The sequence below is a fragment of the Calliphora vicina genome, chromosome 2, assembly GCF_958450345.1.
Source record: "Calliphora vicina chromosome 2, idCalVici1.1, whole genome shotgun sequence".
Taxonomy (NCBI): Eukaryota; Metazoa; Arthropoda; class Insecta; order Diptera; family Calliphoridae; genus Calliphora; species Calliphora vicina.
The window spans coordinates 34,554,380-34,580,082 of NC_088781.1; the positions used below are offsets into that span (position 1 = coordinate 34,554,380).

Sequence of the window (25,703 nt, forward strand, 5' to 3'; positions counted from 1 at the left end):
GCGCCTTTTGTGATTTTTTATTATTGAAATTTGTTATCATAAGCCAAAAATAAACGAATGTCAGTCTGTGCTGACTATATTAATGAATGTTTTGTACACAACCAATGAGAAACTTTTTTGTTTAAAATATTTATAGGAAATATGAACCAATTTTGTGATCAGCTTGTGTATTTTAAAGATAATTTATTTGTTCAATCAAAATCTTAATAATATTATCTGCAGTCTTCTTTTAATATTCCAAATTATTTTCAATCCACTTATAAAAACCTTGCACTTTTGTAAACACAGCCGGCAGGAAACGGCTATCGCCACAACTTCTTACACCCAACGATACAATACCCAATTGATGATATTTTTCTCGTCGATTTACATATTCTCTGTAAAATAATGCACCACCAGAATCGCCTTTACAGACATCAACTTCATTAACACCAGATCCACAAATTTCTGTTGAGTCATTGAAGACACTATAACGATATATTTCACGACATTTGGATATGTCTAAAATGGGCACATCAGCTTTTAGTAGAATAGCAGAACGTATTGCTTTAGAAGAGGAAGAAAAAATTAGTTAATTATTATCTTTTAATGGTAACAACTATAAACATATATATACAAACTTTTTTCAGTTGCACCCCAACCAGCTACAGTAGCACTTTTAGAGCCATATGTTGTTTGTGGATTTGGTATACAAATTGGATAAAAAGATCCTGAAATTGGAGAAATGGAATTAAAGCATTAAACTGTCCCATAATAAACAGTAGTAGTGGTGAATTGACTCTGAGTTTTTATTAATTACACTGTCCAACAAATTGAGACTTTTTGATTGGAACAGAATAGAGACTCTATAATTCTGAAAGGCCATGTTGAGACTTATGGTCCAGCTGGTCAGGTTTTTTGATCGAAGAAAGCATTATACTAACTGAAAAAAATGTTTTAAGTTAATGTCTGACAGAATTCTTATTATCAGAGTTATATTGTGAAATTTTATGGGTATTATTTTTGTGGAAGATTTTAAACCTCTATCTCCTCTTTTTAGGGGTTAATTTGAACCTTTTTCGGTAAAATAAAAAAAGTCCTCTCAAAAAGGACATTTAAGGATTAGAATATTTTACGAAAATGTTTGCCGGAAAATTTCACTTTTTTAAAAAAAAACTCAGTTTCTGAACACATTTTCCCCGTTTTAGGAATTTTGGTTGAATGAAGTTTTACATGCACAAAGAGGAAGTGCTGTCGAGTTTAAGTTTTGAACTGGGACCTCATGGGCCTACCAGGGACGCGAACAAAAGTTCTCAAAGTACTACACTTCGGGTATGTTACATTTTTAAAACCATCCTATTTCTTCGTTTGTGTTCCGATTTCAAAAATGTATTCCATGAATTTTTTAATTGTAAAAAGTTATATACATTTTTGGAAAGTGGCAAAAGGGAAAACGTAACAACTCGCAAAATATTTAAGATAAGATAAGAGAGACGAGGTTTTTTGTAGTGCTCGATGAGGAGATGATATATGTGTAATTGTTTTGAAATCTGAACACAAACTAAGATATAGGATCATTTTAAAAATGTAACATGAGCCCATGAGGTCCAAGTTCAAAACTTATACTCGACAAGACTTCCTCTTGAAGTTACATATTTATTTTCCTCCGTTTTTTTTCTATACCACTGTGTGGCATGTAATTTTGCTAATTAAGCATTTTCCGGCAAAAGTTTCAAGGAATATTTTGATCTCTAAATGTCCTTTTTGTAAGGACTCTTTTTGATTTTCTCGAAAGGGGGATCAAATTGACCTCTAAAGAGAGGAACTAAAGGTTTATGATCTTCCACAAAATGATCCCATAAAATTCCACAATATACCTAGCAAAAACTTTACTTACTTAGTAAGCCAGTAAGTAATATTGGAGCCAAGGCTAACTACTTATTATTTGACTGAAACATTACTTAATTTTGTTCGAGATTTTTTAAAAATTCATGGGTCAAGCTTACAAATGTACTTACATTTAGTTAAGAAATAAGTAGTAAATTCACAACAAGAATATGTAGCTAAAAAAAAACACAAAAAATATTGCCTTGTGTGGGAATCGAACATTCACATTATTAGCTTGTGTTTGATAGTCAAGCTGCTAACTCACTGATCCATGTACGAGTTATTTTATTGTAAGTTAACAATAGTTTTAACATCAACATATAAATGAATGTGATATGACCAAAAAAGTTAATGGCTTTGACAGGGGGCGAACCACTAACCTCCCGTTTTCCAATCAAACACAATAAATAGCTGTGCTAAATGCAAAAGTTCATTACCAAGCTGTATAAAAATAAGTACTTATTCTAGTAAATAAAATAATGTGCTGGGTAATCACCACTCATTACAAAATAATGCATGAAATAACTAGTTGTCATTACAAAAATTCACAAAATTTTTGCTGGGTAACACTGACAATAAGAATTCTCTCAGACATTAACTTACAAAATTTTTTCATTTAGTATAATGCTCCCTAATGCTAAAGGACCCACTGTAAAAAAAAACAAGTTAGAAAGTATGGTCGGTCAAGCCGGACCATACAGTCAGCGTCTAAAGAAAGTGTACAACTTGCTTTTACATTTAAAACATTTTATTTACATATTAAAAAACTATTTGTTCACCAGTTCTAGTATATTTAACAAAACATTTAATTGTTCTCTTGCAATATATAAACAAAAAACTAAACTAGTTCAACTGCAACAAAAACAGTAACAACAAAACCAAAAATACTCCATTTTTAACGCGTCAAAAGAAAGTGTACAGTTTAGGGAAATTAGAAGAAAAAACGTGTTTAGTATTTTATTTGACATCTTTTGGGTTTTAAAACAGTTTCAAGCCTCCTTGGCATTGTTTCTACCAATTTTGATGTCACCGATGTTGGGATGTTGAACCACTCTTCCTGCAGAATTTCATGTAGAGAGTCATTGCTGGTAATATTTCATTTTCTGATCTGTCTGTCCAAATGCTACCGCAGATGTTCATTGGGATTAATGTTCGGTGACTGTGGGGGTTGTTCCAGTTGTTTCGGTGTATGATACAACAACCATTCTTTAACAAGTTAAGAAGTATGCTTCGGATAGTTGTCCTGTTGGAAGATCCAGGTTTGGTCTAGATTTAATTTTCTAATGATGGGTTCCATATTTTCTATAAGAATGTTTAGGTAATCGGTTTTGCTCATCAAACTATCAATAAATATGAGTTTGCCCATGCCACTTGCCGCCATACACCCCCACACCATCACCTAACCACCACAATGCTTTACAGTGGATAGTACATTTTTTGGTCGAACTCTTGATTTTTGCTTCTCCAAATTTTACTCCTTTTTTATATCCGAAAATCTCAAACTTGCTTTCGTCCGTAAACAGCACATTATTCCAAAACAATTTTCTTGGTTTTTATACCTGTTTGCGAATTCTCGAAGTCGCTCTTTATTTCGTTTGGAAATGTGGGGTTATTCTCTCGGAACTCCACCATATAGAGCATTTGGGTGTAGCGCTCGGCGAACCGTACTGTTACTAACTCTCACTCCAGACGAATCTGTTAATTCTTCGCATAATTTTACTGCACTTACTGTGAATATTTTCTTCACTGTTCTCACAATCGATCGAATTTCAAGGTTGTTAAGGCGTTTTGGTGTTCCGGCACGTTGCTGATCTTCTAAAATTCTAAATTTTTTTGTTTGTCTATAATTTTTTTTACAGTATTATGGCTTCTTCCTATTATAGAGTAGATTTCACGTGACGATTTGCCTACATTTTTAAATTTTATGACTTACATTCTTGTTTCAATTGCAGTTTGTTTTCCCATTTTGGTTTTAAAGTTCTCGCGATCAAACAAGAAAAGCTACTATCTTAAAATCTCATGAGACTAGCAGCAAGATCCACAAAAAATTATAATCTAGGCAAAAATAAAGAATAACAATATATTTTTTTATGTAGCTAGAAAAATCTTATTGCAATTCTAAATGTGTACACTTTCTTTTGACGCGTTAAAAATGGAGTATTTTTGGTTTTGTTGTTACTGTTTTTGTTGCAGTTGAAATAGTTTAGTTTTTTGTTTATATATTGCAAGAGAACAATTAAGTGTTTTGTTAAATATACTAGAACTGGAGAAAAAATTGTTTTTTAATATGTAAATAAAACGTTTTAAATGTAAAAACAAGTTGTACACTTTCTTTTGACGCTGACTGTATAAGTACACTAAGTAAAAGAGCAAAAATATTTTTCTTTTAAAATTTCAATAATTTATATTTTTGAGTGATTTTCTTAAGTTGGCCTTATATGGGAGCTATGACCAATTATGGCCCGATCACCGAATTTTGTACGTATATCAACATTTTTAAGCGATTTATGCACGTTAAAGTGATTTTCGGAAGCGGGTCTAGAAGGGAGCTATGGCTAATTATGGACCGATCGTAACAAAATTTGGTGACATGAATTTTGTATATGTAAAACTTATTTGGAGCAGAATTTGTGGAGATACATATATAAATTAAACATTTATGACCGCTAAATTCCAATTTCGGAAGGACATTTGCATGGGGGCTATGTGAAATAATGAACCGATTTCAGACACTTTCAATAGGCTCCGGCCGAAAAAATAATACGTACCAAATTTTATCGAAATATATTCAAAATTGCGACCTGTACTCTGCGCACAAGGTTTACATGTACATCAAGCCAGCCGACCAGCCAGACAGACGGACAGACGGACGGACATCGTTTAATCGACTCAGAAAGTGATTTTAAGTCTATGGCTATACTTTAAGGTGGGTATTAGACTAATATTTTTGGGCGTTACAAACATCTGCAAAAACGCATTATACCCTCCCCACTATGGTGGTGTAGGGTATAATTAGACCAGCTGGACTATAAGTTTGTTCTCCAAAAATGATCTAATCAACATGCGTTTTCAGAATTATAGGGTCTCTATTCTGTTCCAAAAATGCTGATGAAATTTTACATAAACAGGTTTTATATGAACCTAAATCATTGTATCAACTTTTGATATGCCGAATCTTGTAGACCCACCATTAATATGTGACAATATATTAATGGTGGGTCTGTAAGATTCGGCACAGCTGCATATTGTTGTTTTTAACAAATTTGTTTTTGAAATATTTTAAAGGTGGGATTTTTAATTAAAGACAATAATGGTGCTTTCTTTTCTGGATCAAATTGTCACCAACATATTTCGTACCATTTATTAAATTTATGCAATTTTATTTTATTTAGCTTCTAAATATTTTAAAACTATACTTTTTGTTCCCATTTTAACACTTTTAATAAAAAGATACAAAAACTATCCTTTGGGATTGAAACACATAGGGCAATATTATTCGAAAATAACAGGTATATACGTGCCCTAATAGGGAAAACTGCAAAACACAAAACTTTACAGCAGAAGGATTTTCCTGTATTATAATTTTTAAAGAATTTGAATTTGTAAATCAAACACGGTAACAGTTTTAAATGAAACTGAAATCTTGAAACAGCAGCTACGAAGATTATTAGCAAATAAATGTTTTTAACCCTATGGCGGTATTGAACTGAACACTACAAAATAGGTAAATTTTTACCTGACTAAATTTGTATTTGGAATTATCGTAGTCCACAGAATAGCGAAAAAAATCGGACAAACAAAAAAAAAACTACCAAAAGTCAATTTATTAACTTGAAACTACCAATTGGCCCAAGGGGGAAACGCTGATGTTAACTTATAACATCATTTTTGGAATTGCTCCAAATTTAATTTTTCACTATTATCTTATTTCACATTTTAATTCCAGGTGTTAGAGATAATCATATTTTCTCAAATAATTCAATAATCAAGACACTTCTACAAAATCGAAAATTTCCTAAATTTCTTTTATCCCATCCAGACTAAGAAGAAGCTTGAGCTGATGAGAAAATTTTATATTAATAATTATTAAAAAAAACTTACTGCCTAAATAATCATTATCCAGCTTTAGTAGAGCAATATCATTTTTGAACGACAAACGTGAATATGCATGATGAACAATAATTTTAACCACATCAACATCAATTGTCGTCGCACAAATATCATCACCACCTAAATCTTTAGCACAGTCTCGTTCCTCAGTAACATCATGTTCTCCCAAACGTACGCCAGACCTAAAGAAATTATATTAATTAATGTGTATGACTAGAAAAAAAAAGAACAAACATAATTTCCACCTACAATTCATAAAATTCCTGAGATACACAATGAGCAGCTGTTAGAACATATTTTGTGGTTATTAAACTGCCACCGCAATGATACCGTAGTTTGGTATTGTACAACAGTAAAGCGGTCCAGGGAAATTCCATTAATGTAGTTTCATTAGCAAATGAAATACGTTTGCCATATAAAGAACCACAAATAGCAGACGTATTTTTTAATATTTCAATGCCTGCCGGATTAACCATATCAGTGTCTGAATTCAAAGAGGAACGTTTGAATTCGATTTTTTGTCCAACAGTAACTTCTTCACCACCGTCTTGAGACAAATTCGTGAGTTGTGATAAAAGAATGTCACTCAAAGGTAAATTACCATCGGTTGTAGTAGTTTCAGGTGTAGTGGTTACTATATTGGAGGTATTTGGGGTACTGGTTACTATATTGGGGATATTGTCGGTACTGGTTACTATATTGGGGATATCTGGGCTACTGGTTACTATATTGGGGGTAATTGGGGTACTGGTTACTATATTGGGGGTACTGGTTACTACATTGGGGGTATTTGGGGTACTGGTTACTTGAGAGTTTATAGGATTTTCATGATCCTCCTTAGATTTCACAGCATCATGTAATATATCAATAGCATTTGCATTATTAGTAGAACCTATATTTAATAATGTTAAGAAATCATCATTGGAAAATACGTTGTTAGATGATGTATCTTTTTGTAATTGTAACTAAATGAAAGATTACACAATATTTCTAATTATATTACTTTTATTATTTATTTACAAAACCACTAACCTTTTCCTTTGTTTCACTGCTGTTGCTTTGAGTTATTGATAAACATTTCATTACATTTTCATTTGATTCACTGTTGAGATGAATATTTTCTTGTTCATTTATTAATAATTTATTACAATCTTTATTGAATTTTGGATATGCTGTTGAAGATGCTAAGCATATTGCAATAAAAATCACATTATGGCAGCGTAAATACATTTTTAAATATTGATTTTTTTTATTTTTTTTATCGTTATTTCTATATTATATTCAACAACTTTTGTTTATAAATACGTTTCTATTATTGTTCAAACGCCGGTAATCACAATCGATCTGATCCCATGTAAACCACAGAAGCTTTTAATTTCATAACATGTTAAGATAACAGATTTTATACCCTAGTTTTTATTTAACACTTGACAGAAGTAAAGGAATTAATTCGTCTCTTGAGTTCAGCATGTTTGAAAATTAATAGAAATGTATAGGTTTTTATTTTAAATATTACATTACAGAAGTAAAGGAATTAATTCGCCTTTTAACTTCAGCATGTTTGAACATTAACAGAAATCTATAGGATTTTATGTTAAATACTACTTTACTTTACTCTCATTTAAACAATTGATGAAAAAAGTGGTTACACTAATTTAGTTAAATATTTGCCTAACTTTAACATAACTAGAAAACCCCACTTTAAAACCAGAGGTCGAGAATAAGTCGTACACAAATCTAGAGGACAAATTCTCGTAATCGAAATAAATTTCAAACGCTTATTAGCGTTCGTTCGCTCTCGAGCACAAGCATTACAATTCTCTATACATTTTATTCGATATCGAATAAGAGAATCCCAAAAATAAAAAGGAAACTGCGATGTTCGAATAAGTATTCGATTCCTTTTAAACTTGAAAAATATTTGAAAAAATTAAATATTTTTTCAAAAAAATTTATGTTTCCTTTTTACTGGAGAATGCTATTGAAACAAAGTTTAATACAACTGTAATTCAATTGCTTAACTATAATTCAATGAACTGCACTTGCTTTTAACTTGAATTCCAGTAAAAAATTTTATTTGGTTTTCTATATTCCAACATAGAAAAATTTAAATTCAAAATTTTAAATATTTTTAGGTAAACAAAATAAATTTTTTTCCAAAGAAGTAGTTCTTTTAAATTTTTGAAAAAAAAAAAATTTCGAATTTTTTTTTAAATTTTAAAAAATTTTTTTTTGTTTTTTTTAATATTTAGCGAAAAAAAACTTTTGGTGAAAACAAAAATTATTTTTTTTTGACCCATTGTAGATCCAACTTACTACTATGGTCTTATATACGTCGTTGCAAAGTTCTTTGAAATATCTATCACTAGATATCCATATTGTCTATTTTAATGACTTAGTAATCCAGATATAGGTATATGTAATTTATTTGGGGGCTTCGAAAGTTGATTTCAACAGACACACAGACGGACAGACAGACATGGCTTAATCGACTCCGCTATCTATAGGGATCCAGAATATATATACTTTATAGGGTCGGAAAATTATAATGTGGAAATTACAAACGGAATGACAAACTTATATATACCCTTCTCACGAAGGTGAAGGGTATAATAAGAAAGTGATTGGTACGATAGCGTACAGTCCGGTACCTTAATATACAGTAGTGTGTCACAAAAAAAGAATTTTTTCTTATTTTCATGGGTACTAAAGCATAATTTGAAAGCTTATAGGGTAGAGTATTTTTGAGATTTTTTTCAGATTTTTCGGAAGTGGTTTAGAGGTCGCTCAAGTCTAGTTTTTGCCAAAGATCGGGTTTGTCGGCCTTTTTTTGAGTTTTGTTCATAACTTTGTCAAGACCCACGATTTTCATTACATTTGAGGACACAGTTTAAAAGAAAAATGTCCATGCTTTATTTTTGTGTGCAAACATTTTTAGTTTTGTAATCAATTGGATCATTAAGGTGCCCTACATTACAAATTTTCGAAATTTTTCCATAAAATTTGTAAATAAGGCTTTATAACTTTTAAAATTTTTATGAAAATGAAAAAAGCTAACAATGCAGTTTGAAAGATCAATTAATTCTTAATAATTTAGAGACAACAATTTGCTTTTACCGTTCCTGAGTTATATAAAGCAAACGAAAGTTTTTATTTACACAAAATGATTTTTATACCCTACAATACCATAGTATAACTAAACTACAAATCGCAATTTCAAAGACAAAATTTGGTACAAGCTTTTCTATTGCCACATGGAAGAAGCTTAATAAAAAGTTTTGGAGATAACTTTCTCTCTCAAGTATGTTGAATTCACATATGTATGGCAATACTTTTCAATGCGCAACACCACCATAGTGGGGAGGGTATAATGCGTTTGTGCAGATGTTTGTAACGCCCAAAAATATTAGTCTAACAACCACCTTAAAGTATACCGATCGACTTAGAATCACTTTCTGAGTCGATTAAACGATGTCCGTCCGTCCGTCCGTCTGGTCGGCTGGCTGGCTGGCTGTCCATGTAAACCTTGTGCGCAGAGTACAGGTCGTAATTTTGAAGATATTTCGATGAAATTTGGTACATATTATTTTTTCGGCTCAAGGACCAAGCCTATTGAAACTGGCTGAAATCGGTCCATTATTTCACCTAGCCCCCATACAAATGTCCTCCCGAAATTGGACTTTATCAGTCATAAATGTTTAATTTATATATGTATCTCCACAAATTCCGCTCCAAATAAGTTTTATATACACAAAATTCATGTCACCAAATTTTGTTATGATCGCTCCATAATTAGTCATAGCTCCCATATAGACCCGCTTCCGAAAATCACTTTAACGTGCATAAATCGCTTAAAAATGTAGGTATACATACAAAATTCAACATAGTTAACTTTAATATAGACATAAATCACACGACCTAATTTCATGGTGATCGGTACATAATTGGTCATAGCCCCCATATAAAGCCAACTTCCGAAAATCACTCAAAAATATAAATTATTGAAATTTTAAAAGAAATTTACGGTATTATATAGTCGGGCTTGACCTACCATACTTCCTTACTTGTTTTTATTTATGATTCTTCACAAAACATTTATGCGTTCATGAATGTCACAAAGTATTGCTTTATAAATATTATAAAATTTACTTTTTATTTAATTTTTAAAATTTTATTTTACGAATACATCGTTTAATTTATCTGTTTTCTTAGTAAACAATTTGCAAATAAATTATTTTAGTTAATGCCTCTACTTACAATTTGAGATCTACACAATTATTACGTTGTGCTTGTAAAATGTGGATTAGTCATAAGCAAAGCTTTTTAAATCTTTCCACAAACCCCTGGTCTAACTAACGAATAAAATCAAACACAAATTAAATAAAATGTTATAAAGTTACATGTAATTAATGCATCCACAAAATAATATACAAACAAGATAAAAATCAATTAAAGCATAAACATATTTAAATACATTCTAAGAAAATTTATATTTCACTCAATTTCATATAATAGAATTATTTGTTCTGTAGAAAAATTATTAAAAATGTTTTATAAAAATATTTATTTACTTTAGGGAATTTGAAAATCGTCTTAGCTGAACAATTTTCTTCAATATACTTATATGTACTTGTTTTCTTAATAATTCAAAGCCAGTTTGTTGCTATAAAAAATTGTGTATAAAATTTTAAAAAATCCCCAATATACAGTAGTGCAAAGGAGAAGAGGACAATATTTTAAATTGCATAGAAAGTTTATCAAATATAACTATGAATTTTTAATCATATTACCTGATTACAGCTATGTATTTAAGTCATTTCTAAATATTTTTTTTAATATTTAGTTATTTTTATATTTTCTTTAAAGTGTCCACTGCTAACGTGTGTGCTTTCCTGAAATATTCGGGTAGTCACACAACTTGATACAATATAATGTTATTACCTGAAATGAATGTTATTACATGAAAGCAATGCTTGTTTTTGATTTAAGTGTTAATAATAAAAGATGCCAATTTATCAACTCATTCATATTAAAATATATTTTGAATTTGAATTTTTAATTTATTAAAAAGTTAATAAAATAAGAACACGCTTAAATTTCTTTACTTTAATTCAAGTCTGCTAATATTTCTTTTAAAATTCTTAATTATAATGAATTTTTTTTATCACTTCCAGAAATTTTGGTAAATTTCAAAATTTCTGTAAACACAATTTTGTAATTATATAGGAATATATATTTATTGAATTGTCGTTAAAACAACTCTCATGTATCTTTATTTATACATGTGGGCAATTCCACGAAAATGAATAACGACTGAAAACCCAAAGATGCTTGAAACTTTTTTTCAAGATGATTTGAATAGGAGAAAACTCTAAAATATTACTATGTGTAAGTATTTAGAGCTTAATACAACATTTTATTGTCAAAAATAATAGTTTAAAATTACTAAATTTAATTTTTTAATTTAATTGTCGTGTTTTAGGCTAAAATTGCGGTTAAAACTAAGCTCCCAATTAGCATAAAATATGAAATGAATTTATTTGCTATTATAAAATTGTTTATTGAAACCGAATGTATATTTTCTATTAATTTTTTTAGTTTTTGTATACATATATTTACAGAATATATATTGTTTTATTATACGAGAAAAATCTGTCACGTACTGTATGTCACGTACGATATTAACTTTTATTTATTAAAAAATCATCCAAAGAAAAATATTTCGTTTAGTGTAAGAAATTAAATGAAAACATAACGCCTCTCATGATTTGAAAGTTTTCGCATATTTCTATCCTCAAAATGGCTTCCGTTTTATGTCACGTACGAAATACCCTTATTTCGCTCGATATTTTGGACAACAATATTCCGAAAGAACTTCTTATTATTTTAAAATATAGTACCCTCTGAATGGAACATAAACACCAAATTATTTTTCAGATACTCTTATTTTTGCAAAATCTCTTCCATTATATAGGCGTACAAATGTCATGTACGATAATATGGAATTGCCCATATACAAATGTATGTACCATTTTGCTTTGCTAAAAACTTGCAATATTGTGATCAAAATCGTATATTTGTTCTTTTTAAACCCTTTACCATAGAGTAGAACAAAATGTGCAGCTGAGAGTAGGCTGAGAGTAAAAATAATCACTCTCTCCCAAATGTTATGGCTCACATAAAATACATTAGCGGAGTTCAGTATTAAGTGCGAATGGTATTGCATCATTACAAATACAAAATTGTAAATGTTTTTGTGTGTATTTTGTTATTGGATTACGGTAAAATTTTGCATACAGTGAATACCGCTATTGATTTACAATGGAAATTTTACAAGTATTTTTTTGTCTGTTTTTTTGACAACAGATTTAGGTTTTTTGTCTCACAGTAACTCTTCTATTCATTTGCAACATACATATACATATTCTGGAGCGTTGTAGATAGCGGAGTCGATATAGCCATATCCGTCTGTCCGGTAAGTTGAAATCAACTTACCGTAGCGCACTATAACCCGGTTCAGTTGCTACCTCGATTTTTGACCTATTTTTGATCTATGTATGTCTGGATTACTAGTCATTAATATAGACAATATTGATATCTAATGATAGATATTTCAGATTCCTTTGCAATATAGGGCCATAGTAAGTTGGACCTACAATGGGTGAAAATCGGGAAAAATATTTTTTAATCCGATTTTTTTTTTCAAAAAAAAATGTTTTTGTCATCAATTTTGTTTCACTTACACATTTAAAAATAAAAACACATTTTTTACAAAATTTAAAAAATAAATTCAGTGAATAAAAGATTAATTTTCAAAAATACCATTCACTAAATTATACTTCAAAATAAAAATTTTCAATATTTTTAGATAAACTAAATTTATTTTTTCCAAAGTAGTTTTTTTTATTTTTTGGGAAAAAAATTTCTAATTGTTTTTTTTTTTAAATTTAAATTCTTTTTTTTTAAATTTTAAAATTTTTTTTTTGTGGTTTTCAATTACTTTTGGTGAAAAACCAAATTCGGGTTAAAAAATATATTTTCTGATTTTGACCCATTGTAGTTCCAATTTACTGTGGTCTTATATACGTCGTTTTATTACATATCCATATTGCCTATATTAATGATTTAGAAATCCAGATATAGGTCAAAAATAGGTAAAAATCGAGGTGGTTCTTGGTTTTTCCTTATATCTCAGGCATTTGTGGACCGATTTTAATAGCAACCGAGCCGGAAGAATTCTGGAGATATTGATGGATGAATCGTGTATGTAAGTTATTTGGGGGCTTCGGAAAGTTGATTTCAACAGACAGGCAGACGGGCATGACTTAATCGACTACGCTATCTACAAGGATCCAGAATATATATACTTTATAGGGTCGGAAAATTACATTATGCAAATTGCAAACGGAATGACAAACTTATACATACATATATACCCTTCTCACGAAGGTGAAGGGTATAAAAATGGAGCTAGTCGTGCTTTTTTGCTTATATCTCATACATTTGTTGGCCGAATTTAAATAGCAACCATAAATTTATGAAATGGATAAACATTACAGTACTTCAAGATGGACGGTAAAAAAAATGTCAAAATACAGGCCGTTCCCGCCTGCAGAATCTTGTATACCCACCATCAATATCTGGGTATTTTCAATATACAAGTCGCAATTTTGAAGATATTTCGATCAAATTTGGTACATACAATTTTTTCGGCCTAAGGACGAAGCCTATTGAAATTGGCTGAAATCGGTCCATTATTTCACCTACCCTCCATAAAATGTCCTCAAGAAATTAATCTTTATCGGTTATAAATGTTTAATTTATATAGGTATCTACACAAATTTCGCTCCAAATAAGTTTTATATATACAGAATTCGTGTCACATAATTTTATGATGATCGGTCTATAATTAGTCATAGCTCCCCTATAAGGCCTGGTTCCGATAATCACTTTAACGAGCATAAATCTCTTAATAATGTTGACATACTCATAAAATTCAACACAAATAACTTTGATATATGAGTTGCTGAAATTGAAATAAGATTTTAGAGAGATAAGCTCAAATTAAATGAATACGAAGCTATGGTTTTAAATTCGCCAACTTTGAAGGGAGTAATTAGAAAATTCTGGAAGATCAAGCCTCTAAAATGTCAATATCGAAGCAGCCACAATAGTTCTAGGAGACTGTCCTGAATTAGTTATTTTACCTATCATTTAGGGTGACAACTAGTTACATAACTAGCTACCTTACAAATAGTCAGTTACCTTACTAGCTAACTAACTGGTTATTTGATCAGCTATATAACTAGTCATTCAGTTAAACTACACAGTTCAATAACCGATTGCTTGTAAACAAACCTTCCAACCTAAAAGTGACTACACTCCAGATTACTTAGAGACACTTAAGTGACAATTGTATTCACGTTAGATTACATAGGATGTATAAAGTAACCAATTGACTTCTCTCTGCACTACAAAGAGCACACACGTATCAAGTGATGCAAAATATATAAATTGGAGTCAGCCAAGTGGTCAGACATTAGTGATAATTATTGGGATACATCGACTACTTGCTTATCTGCTGGGATTTATTAAATGTTGAATACTTTAAAGAACAAATTAATGTTTGCAATATACTTACACACAACCTATTTTACTTCCTACTTAATTCTACAGAAGGATGGTTCGGCCTTGCCCGAAGAACGTGCCACAGTTAAAGATGGTACTTTGACCATAACAAATCTCATTGAAACGGATCGTGGTATGTACGAATGTGTGGCAACTAATGAAGCAGCTACTATAACAGCGGAAACAGAATTAATGATTGAGAATATATCCCCAAGGCCACCATATAATTTAACAGCAAATAGTACGGAAACAAGCATAACCATACGCTGGCTACCAGGTAAGTGTCCAAGGAACACATTTATTATTCTTCTCGATACATATTCCTATAAGTTTGCATTTACACATATTTATTGTTAATTAAATTTCAGCTTTTGTATTTAGTAGAACTTTAGTTTCTGTTGAATTTGTTTTTTGTTTAATTATTAGGAATTCATCTTGCAGCATAATAATGTCTTGCTTGTTTCTAATTTAAAGATTGCTGAAATATTTTACAATTTCTGTGTGTGTTTCTTAATTAAGTTATTAATTGCTATGGGCTAAATATTGAGTAACTTGTAATTTGCTTGCATTTATCATTAATTAAATAATACAATATTATAACATCACTTTTATTGTAGTTGATAAATTCTGGTAGTAGTTAAATTTACTTACTATTTCGATAAACTTTTCAATAGTGTTTTTTATAAAATAAAATTTTAATATAATTTTGAAAATTTCATAATTAATTGTAAAGTTTATTTTTACAGCTGAGAGTTTAGGGTTAGTAAAAATTGTGTAAAACTAATGAAAGTTTGGCGACCACTATTAGGAAATGTCGTAGCTAAATCTTCTAAGCGATGAAACGTATTTTCATCATTGATTGTTAAATAGCCGAATTTGGTATTCATATAACTTTCATGTGATTGTAGAAAAACAAATGTATCCACAATCTGTCAATATTTATTGTAGATGTAGGCCCATGTGCATCATTGCAGCACGTTTCTTAAAAATAAGGCTGATAAAGCAGTGTCTATAACTAGTGCTCGATATCGCGACAAAATAACTAAATTATTTATGTCAAAATTTATATTCATGTGGTTTAAACAAGACTTTGTCATACGAGACATTTCCTGATGGTGTACTCTCTCGCTTCTGTGATCATAATCTGTACCCTAGATGGTGTGATTTAACAACCTATGATTTTTATAAGGTTATTTGAATTTAAAAGTCTATGCCAACTAGCACACAACTATTTATTGAAGAAGGAAACTCAACACAGCATCAACGAAAGTGTGATATCGAGCATCAGTAGCAGTCCCTGCTTGATCAGCCTGATTTTCGAAGAAGTATTGTCCAAAGATGTGACAAAAGGTCATCGAAAAACGTGTATCTAAAAGTGACAAAAGGTCATCAAGATTTGGTTAAAAATATTTTATATACAAGTAGTTTTGGTTTTGTCAAAGGCTTACAAAAATATGTGAATTGTCTGATAAACAGATAATAGCATTGTTTAATGTTTTTCTTTTCTATTTTCTTTTATTATTTTTAGTTTTTTATTATTTTTATTTTCTGACATTTTTATTTTTAACAGATTTTTTTATTGGTACTACAATAATTTTGTTTAAAAATATTATTTAAAACCGACAAACTTTTCACTGAATCAGAAAACTAAGAAATTCCAGAAAACCAGTATCAGTGAAATTTGTGTCTGTTTTAAAAAAATATTTGTTTTTTTTTTCAATTAAATTTTTGCAAAATTTTGTGTTTGAATTTACAAATTTTGTGATAGGTCCTAATTCAAACAATATTTTGTCTGATTGGGTGAATTTCTTGATTGAATCAGAAATTTAATTCTTTCTGTGTACTTTTTCCTATTTTTCTGGCAACATATGGATTCCGAGCCAAAAAAAACTGCTCATCGTTTGAGGCCAATAACGAATCAAGCTAATTTCGAATAATCTGTTCTAAGGTGAAGCACATCCCAGAGATAACGTTCTGCATCCACAACCACTTCATTCTGAATAGTTTTTAACAGGTATTGCATAATGTGACCGAGCGTTGTCATGATGGAATATTACGGTTTCAAATGCTCACTTCAAACGAATCAGTTGCGTTCGGTACTTTTGCTCCCTCCAAAGAGACTTACCATAGCGTCATGGATACTTGGCTTTGGTGTCGATTCGACAAGTTGTCCAGGCTTCACGTACGATCTCTTATGCTTCGGATTACTTATAGTAATGGATCCATTTTCCATCGCAAGTAATGATTCAGTGCAAAAATGATTTTCATTTATAGCGTTCAAACATTATTTCGGACATTTGTCTTTCAAGGTATCTCGGCTTCAATTCATATGTTACCAAATTTCCCTGCTTTTGGATCAATTCTGCTGCTCGCATACGTTTTACTGCTTTATTTGGTTGGTTTACGTGGTAGTTCAATGCGTGAGAACAATCAAGTAGAGTCGAAGGGACCCCGTTTTGACAACTGCTTGAGTTGTTCCTACACAGAGAAAACAGATTCGTGATAGCAACCGAATTTGTTGTCAATCGAATGATTCTACCTTAGTGACCGAATTTTACAGTTGTGGCTATAGAATTTTAAAAGGGGTAACAAAAGTTTGGTTGCTATAATCGAAATTGTTCTTTGTCAACTGTCTTTCTATTGATAGAATCGAAAAATTCTATGTGTACAACCGAATCATTCGATTGGCAACAAATTCGGTTGCCATCACGAATCTGTATTCTCTGTGAAGTGATTTTCCAAGCTCTTGTTGAGTTTGACAACAATCTTCCAACATTTTTTGACCACTGGCTGTGGTAAGCAATCGGAGTGCTTCAGAAGAACTTTTTTGATTGAAACGAACTGCAGATTTTTTATTATTTTATAAAAATGTCCACTATATCTATAATTATACACTACTAGATGACCGCCCCGGCTTCGCTCGGTAGCTATTTACTAATGTTAGTTCTTCAAGTTTTCCAAAAAACGTATCTTATTAGAAACAAGTAAGAAAGTATGGTCGGTCAAGCCCGACCATATAATAAATTTTCTTTTAAAATTTCAATAATTTATATTTTTGAGTGATTTTCGGAAGTTGGCCTTATATGGGGGCTATGACCAATTATGGACCGATAACCATGAAATTAGGTAGTGTGATTTATGTCTATATGAAAATTATTTATTTTGAGTGTTATGTGTGTAGTAGGGATGCCAATCCCGAAATCCCGATCCCGAAAATCCCGGGATTTTTCGGGATCGGGATTTCCCGAATCCCGGGATTTGTGAGAAAGAATCCCGGGATTTTTCGGGATTAACAAATCCCAGCACGTCTCCCTTGCATTAACAGGCTTTTACACTTTTACGAAATTTATGTTCAAGTTATTTTCTAAAGGGGACTAGGGGCAAATGTAGCCCGATTTCCGCAGTACTTTACAGTATAATTTCAGAGTATTTACAACTTATTTTGTGCAAAATTTTATAAGGATTGCCTCATAATCAAGATATTTATGACTGCTCAAACAGTACTCCGGGGGACAATTGTATGGAGCTAGGGGAAATCATGGACCCTTTTATTTTAATTTAACGCATTAGTTTTTGATTTGTTATGTTTTTACTTAAATATATTAATGATATAATAGTTTTTATTGTTGAATTTGATGTTTTTTACGTTTAACTAAAATCCCGAAATCCCGAAAAATCCCGGGATTTTTTACATTTCTAAAATCCCGAATCCCGGGATTTGTAAAACCCAGTCCCGTTTGGCATCCCTAGTGTGTAGCAACCTTTTTAGGAGATTTATACACGTTAAAGTGATTTTCCGAAGCGGGTTTATATGGGAGCTGTGACTAATTATGGACCGATCGTAACAAAATTTGGTGACATGAATTTTGTATATATATAACATATGTGGAGCGCAATTTGTGGAGATACATATATAAATTAAACATTTATGACCGATAAAGTCCAATTTCGGGAGGACATTTGTATGGGGGCTAGGTGAAATAATGGACCGATTTCAGCCAGTTTCAATAGGCTTTGTTCTTGGTCCGAAAAAATTATATGTACCAAATTTTATAGAAATATCTTCAAAATTGCGACCTGTACTCTGTGCACAAGGTTTACATGGACAGCCAGCCGACCAGACGGACGGACGGACATCGTTTAATCGACTCAGAAAGTGATTCTAAGTCGATCGGTATACTTTAAGGTGGGTGTTAGACTAATATTTTTGGGCGTTACAAACATCTGCACAAACGCATTATACCCTCTCCACTATGGTGCTGTAGGGTATAAAAATGAGAAGTATATTAAAAATTAAAATTTTCGAATTTTTTATTTTTTTCTTTACAATGGTTTGTAAAGAAAATTTCGATTTGAATAAAAAAAAATCAGCAAAATCGCTCCAGACGTGCTCACGTCATGCCATTACATATATGGACCATTATATAAATAATTATATATAGATTGTTTTATTAAGGGGACGACTTATAATAGACACAATAGAAAATCAAACGAATGTTAAATTTAAATTATATTTTCAATCAATTTAAAGCTGTATTTTACAATTAATATTGTTATGTCAAATACTCAGTACAAATTGCTTTGCAAGCATATACCATTTCATTAAATTTGTTTATTATTTCTTTTTTTCGTAAATTCTCAAATATGAATTAACTAAAACTATATTTTTTGCATACATAAAGTATTTGTTATGATTAAAAAAAAGAGCAGCTACCATACACAAATAAAATATTTATATTGCATTTTAATTATAATAAAGAAATAATTTAAATTCTTTGCATATACTCACATCCATAACTACTATATCCCGTGGATAGGAGTTTTTCATATATAGCAACAAAAAAAAAAAAAACAAATTCAAATACAAATTTTCATTTTACCGTTTAAACGCACATATTTGTAAACATTTGTATATGTATGTATATAATTTTTTATTTTAAAATGTTATAAACAAACATACATATATTGTGCTATATATTGAATATATGAAGTTCTTTTTTTTTTTTTGTTAATTCTCTCTCCTCCCTTTTTACTCTGTCATATAGGGTACTTACGGCCCAATCTCGAATATACTGTTTGGTATCGTCTAACGGATGCACCAGAATGGCGCACAATGCGTATCGTACAAAAGAACGTTATGGAAGCAACAATACAGCATCTGCAGCCGGAACGCGAATATGAATTTATGGTACTGAGCCAGGATAAATATGGCGATGGCATGTTCAGCAAACAATTTCGATTTTCAACGCAACGTAAGTTTAATTCAATATAAGAATTTTTCTGTTTCGTTATTTTATATTTTTTTTTTGCTATTTGTGTATGAAAAACAAAAGTAAAAAAATACATCCATACATGTTTAATATCAAAAATTATTTAGAGAGGCAAAATTAAAAATGTTTATTTTAAACATTTACTATAAGCTACATTATGTAGCAATACAATTTTTGACTACAGACGGACGGACGGGTATTTCCAAGTTTAGTTTAAAAATATGAATGATAAAATAAGAAGTCTGATATTCCAAATGTAATAATTTTTTTTGGAATGAAAATGAGTCAACCAAATAATATTTCCTGAAATCGGTTTAGTTTTGGTCTTTAGATTTTCTGTGTAAAAATTATCGATACAAAATTTTCCTTAACTAATTAATTAAACTAATTAATTAATGTACTTTTCCATCAAAGAAATCTTCGATTAGACCCAGGCAAAAATCTTGGTTTAAGATGTTCAAAATAGCAATCAGATCCAGAGAGGAAGCATTTAGAACCTGACACAATAACCAGAAACTGATTCGCTACGCAAAAAAACAAGATCTTTGTGTGTTAAAACACTAAGTCGCGAAAAAGCTATGTCGCGCTTACTGGCGTAATAAAACCTTTTGGTCATTCGTTCAAATAGTAAAGGATAATGCTAGTTCCTCAATTCCGACCAAACATTCACAAACCGCCAAATATAATCTTTCGAGCTCGTGCTTTGAATACATAAGTCTCCTGGGCCAGATGGAATACCAACGCTGTTCTTGAAGCAATCTTCGACATTTGCTCGTCCATTAGCTAACTTTTCAGAACCTCATACCGTGCCGGCGTATTTCCAGCATGTTGGAAAGTTGCCAATGTCACTCCAATTCCTAAAAAGGGAGAGGCCAATAACCCTGAAAATTACCGTTCAATAACAATTTGTTCTGCACTTTCCACAGTTATGGAAAGTAAGGTAAACGACCTTCTGGTTAAATAGTTGGAGTCCAACAATTTACTTAACGACCTCCAGTATGACTTCCATCGAGAACGCTCTACGGGAGACTTGTTAGCTACAAACCAAGCCTTTCAGATATTGGGGCAATGAGACAAAACATGAATGATTCCTTTATTCGGGACCTTCTGACAATCTCTGAAAGGGGTTATACGAATAGGGTCGCTTTCAACGATCGCAAGACTCAGTGTTGCATGTTGACACAAAAAACAAGACGATGTCACTTCATCTATATTTATGGGTGGTATAAATATTGTGGAATCAGACGCTCTTGACTTTCTGGACATGAGAATACAATGTGATGTCCACTGGTCTAATCACATTTTTCAAATGTCGAAAGAAGCATTCAAGTGTCTCGAATGCTTCTTTCGACGGTGTAGGAATTACTTCGTACTGGAGAGGGTGAAGGTGTTATTGGTGGCAGTACTGGAGCACCTTCATTGTTCTATCGGTACTACGATGGAATGTATTCGGCTGAAATTAGGGAACCTGTTCCTGATACCTGCAGATTTTTACAAAAAAGAACACATCCCTAGGAAAGTTGAAATCGAATGTACACACACACTACTCCCTCTTTCCTCACAGCCATAATATATTTGCCTAGTTCCAACACAATGCTTTGCATGAGTCATCTCCTGAGTGCTGACCCAAGAAGAAAAAAAAAAGTAGATTTTTTTGCCTACAAAGCGTTATATGAGGAAGTTCTGCTTTAGTTCTTTAATTTGAAAAAAGTGCCGCTGAAGCACACCGATTGCTCACTACAGCTTATTGTGAATGTGTTTCATAGGTTGAGAAGTATTGATTTTGACATGGAGGTTTGAAGACCAAGAATAAGTGTATGAATATTTTTGTAAAACTCAACAAGATATTGCAAATTCATTGGGAGCTATTGAAGCAGCAACTTCAAAAGGCTTGCGAACAGCAATACTCATCCAAAAGCAGATAAATTGGGTACCATATGAATTGAAGCCGAGAGACCTTGAAAGACGTTCTTAAATGTCCAAAATGATGCTTGAACATTATAAAAGAAAATCATTTTTGCACCGAATCACTACTTGCGATAAAAAAAGGATCCATTACGATAACCGGAAGCGTAAGAGATCGTTTGTGAATCCCGGCCAACCAGCCAAAACCATACCAATGTCAAATATTCATAGCGCTATTTGGTAGAGATCCACCATCTGCCCAGACCATCACAGGGAACCTGTACCGAATAAACCGATTCGTTTGAAGTGAGGATTGGCCGAAAATTCCTGGAATATGGGGTCAAACATGAATCCGTAATATTGCATCATGATAACTAAGCCACACGTTGCAATACCTGTTAAAAACTATTTAGAAAGAAATGGTCGGGAAGTTATGCCTCACCCGCTTTATAGTCCTGACCATGCTCCGACCGACTATTTTATGTTTCGATCGATCTCTCGGATATGCTTCACTTTGGAACAGAGCTGGATTCGTTCTTGATATCAAAAGATGAGCAGTTATTTTTCCTCGGAATCCATATGTTTCCAGAAAGATGGAAAAAGGTCATAGCTAATAATATAATATAAAATAACAAATGTATACTGTACAAATATTTCAATTTAAAAGCCAAAAAATTTCAAAAATCCCGCATTTTTAAGTCATACACCCAATATAACTCCATTTAAATAAAATACTGTCTTTATTTCTATAATATTCCTACATTAAATTATAAAACTTTTAGTTTTTCCATTGTCCCACATAAAAACAAATCCAAAACATTTTTACATAAGTATTTTTCATATTCCTTTTAAATTAAACTTTTTAATATTTTTTTATTTGATATTTTTTTCTTTTTTTCTTAATTCTGTTGCAGCTTCATCGAAAGTAACAGCAGTTGAAGATAATGTTGGCGCCGTGGAGTCTACCAGAGTGGAATACACACAGCATCACGAAACCAGTAGCAGCGATAGCAACAACAACAACAACAATCATTTACCAAGTACGGGTAGCTTAAGTGCACCCTGGAATTTAAGTGCCATTAATAATCAACAAGGTTGGCTACTACACTGGGAGCATCCACAGCAAGGGTTGGATATGTTACGCCTTTATACGGTGCGCTGGTGGAAGGAACCGGAACATCATCTGGTTGGCACAGTCGAAACATTTGACAATTTCTATCAATTGCGACACCTCAAAGAGGATTCGACATTCAAAGTACGTGTACTGGCCATTTCCGCCGATGGCGACCAAGTGCCGAGTGGTGAATTAATAATTGAAGTGCCATCACAGCGTAAAATGCGTGCTCTGCTAATTGGCAGCTCAATAGGTGTCGCCTTTCTTTTGTGTGCACTGGTGGCCTTTTTGTATGTGAAACGCAGCTGTTTGCTGCATTTGTTTACCGGCGATATTGGCAGTGCTGGCAAAGATGTTGGCATTAATGATGGCTCCATTGAGGATGGCTGTGACAGCAGTGAACACACACACGATACAGAAAAGATAAATAATACCTGAGTGTACGAGATAACGTGGCGGTTTCAGAATTAATACGTAAAAAATAAATTAATTACGAATTTCCATATTGTTATATTGAATTCTTTTTGCAGTTGCTTGTTGCTGCTGCTCCCTCCTGTTCTGTTGTTGTCTGCTTTGTTTCTTTTGTATTTAAATCTTTTTATCCATTCATTTCCAATTTTTCTGCTCTCCTGTTCCCCTGAACCGTTCGTTATTATGTTTTTTTTTTTTTTTGTTATTTTGGAATTTCTGTTTATTACCGTCGTCGTATTTAGTTGTATTTTTGCGCCATTTCAATGTTTATTTTTTCCTTATGCCAATGTTGCTGATGATGACAATAATGATGTTAAGTTTGCCATTTGATTTAAGCTAGTAGTTACACTGTGCGTGTTTTATTTTTCGTTTTTTCTTTTTTTATGTGTACGTATTTATTAATTCTTTGAATTCCACTGCAGTATTGGTAGCTTGGTTTGAATCTGATATAAAAATAATACTTATAGTGTGTAGTAATGTTGGTTTTCTTTGAAATTACGATATTATAACTCGAAATTTATTATTATTAAAAAAAATTAAATAAAAAAATTAAAATAATAATTGTGTTTTATTTTGTTAATAACTTGGCGGTAAATATGAACTTGATTTGAATACAGTTTATTAATTATTTAGATATGTGACAGACATCAAATTCGTACCAATGTGAAAACAAAAACGTATTACTACATAACTAGTTTTTTTAACATTTACGGGTGCTAGTCAAATCAAATATTCAATAAAAATCTCACAAAAAGTCCCATTACTGACTTCCTATAAACAAACCTTCATCCAATAACTCCCCAATAGATAGGTGGGTTTAAAGTGACTCTACTACACTCTAGGTTATTTAACGACACTAAAGTGACAAGATTCTGTCGAAAACACCAACTGTTCAAGGTTATATTCAGAAATAGGATGATAGATGGACCACTGATGGACGTGATATACTAGATATGGCTAGTGGATCCCAACCGAACAATCGGACAACTCCGTTAATTATAATTGACGAACATATGATAAAATGAGCCCGGATGGCATAACTCCTTGGCTGACATATATTTATCATGTCTGTCTTATATGGTCGTACATACCAAAAACAATGCAAACGATTTCAGACCAACTATCACTAGTCCCTGGGATTCACTTGGGCACGATATCACAACGCCTGGAATATGCACTCAGTATACTAAGTCGGTGGAGTACAGATAGTAGATTGAGTGTTAACCCAAGCAAAACCGAGCTTGTACTGTTCACAAAGAAGTACAAGATTCCTCATTTATCACTGACCTACAAGTGTTTGTTAATAGATGTCTCCGAAGAATATTAAAAGTTTTCTGGCCTAACACTATGTGTAACACGGAACTCTGGAGACAACACATCAGCGGCCAGTCCATATTGATATCTTGAACCGCAAATGGCGCTGGATTGGTCACACGCTGGGCAGGCCTTCAGATGACACAGCTAAAATTGCCATTGACTGGAACCCACAGGGTAGGACACGAAGAGTAGGCAGACCGTTACACACATGGCGTCGGCAACTGAACATCGAAGTCAGCCGTAGTGATCTAAGCTGGAGAGAAGTAAAACAACTATCATCGAACCGAATCGAATAGATTCGTTGTGGCCCTTTGTTCCCAATAGGAACCGCAGGACATCATATATATTAAATGAACGAACACTAGCGGACAACGAAAAATACTTGGGAGTTATTCTGGATAATAAACTATCCTGAAAACCCAATACCCTTTCAAGGATATCAAAAGCCTTGACGGCTATGTATGTCTGTAAGAAGGCCATAGATACGCAGTGTGGTACTAGACCCCAGTTTGTTATGTGATACGGTCATTAAGCTGAAACATTCTATGGAATCTCAGTCTGGTGTATGGCTCAATATGTATACTTTGCGAAAGAGTTTTAAGAAGAATGGCACAACGGATCTCTCAGCCTCTACGGACGGTTCTAGCAAAGGAGATCCAGTTGCCGTAGGTGTCTATATTCAGGACATTGAAACTATGCTATTTTCCAAATGAATGTAGCATTATTCAGGCTCAGTTATAAGAAGATATCAAGCAGGGATATTCGTATATACAATGATAGTTAGGCCGCACAACATACACAACATCTAATTTGGTCCAGGAATGCCGCGCATCCTTAAACAGGATGGCGAGACATTCAACAGTCGTACTCAAGTGGGTACGGGAACACTGAGCTACAACTGGCAACGACAGATTTCAGGACAGGTTTCAGATAATTTGGCGAAAAAAGGCGCCATGCTACCTGACGGAGACATATACTTCCTATATTGGACTGCGTTATCCAAATGCAAGCTTCACATTAGT

The 25,703-nt window shown here is 32.2% G+C and overlaps 2 protein-coding genes across 2 annotated transcripts in view; one reads left to right on the forward strand and one right to left on the reverse strand.

The window, feature by feature from the left end:
- Positions 1-23,396, forward strand: part of bdl (borderless) — a 66,061-nt gene extending 42,665 nt beyond the window's left edge. Inside the window, exons 6-8 of the mRNA XM_065500982.1 lie at positions 14,653-14,881; positions 19,650-19,856; positions 22,694-23,396. Of these exons, the coding sequence (XP_065357054.1) occupies positions 14,653-14,881; positions 19,650-19,856; positions 22,694-23,331 (1,074 nt within the window). The 3' untranslated portion in view covers positions 23,332-23,396. The remainder of the gene's footprint in view (positions 1-14,652; positions 14,882-19,649; positions 19,857-22,693) is intronic.
- LOC135951591 (melanization protease 1-like) lies at positions 163-7,322 on the reverse strand. Its single transcript, XM_065501272.1, has 5 exons — positions 7,009-7,322; positions 6,226-6,941; positions 5,968-6,158; positions 621-710; positions 163-546 (listed from the first exon to the last, which is right to left on the reverse strand). The coding sequence occupies exons 1-5, from the start codon at positions 7,204-7,206 to the stop codon at positions 230-232; spliced, it is 1,512 nt and encodes a 503-aa protein (XP_065357344.1). The 5' UTR covers positions 7,207-7,322; the 3' UTR covers positions 163-229.
- Positions 23,397-25,703: the final 2,307 nt, after the last annotated feature.

Coding starts and splice junctions, on each gene's coding strand:
- LOC135951591 (XM_065501272.1), bottom strand. CDS start 7,206: ATGTATTTACGCTGCCATAATGTGATTTTTATTGCAATATGCTTAGCA. Junction 6,159..6,225: donor TCTCAGGAATTTTATGAATT/GTAGGTGGAAAT, acceptor TAATTTCTTTAG/GTCTGGCGTACGTTTGGGAG. Junction 547..620: donor TTGGGGTGCAACTGAAAAAA/GTTTGTATATAT, acceptor CCTCTTCTAAAG/CAATACGTTCTGCTATTCTA.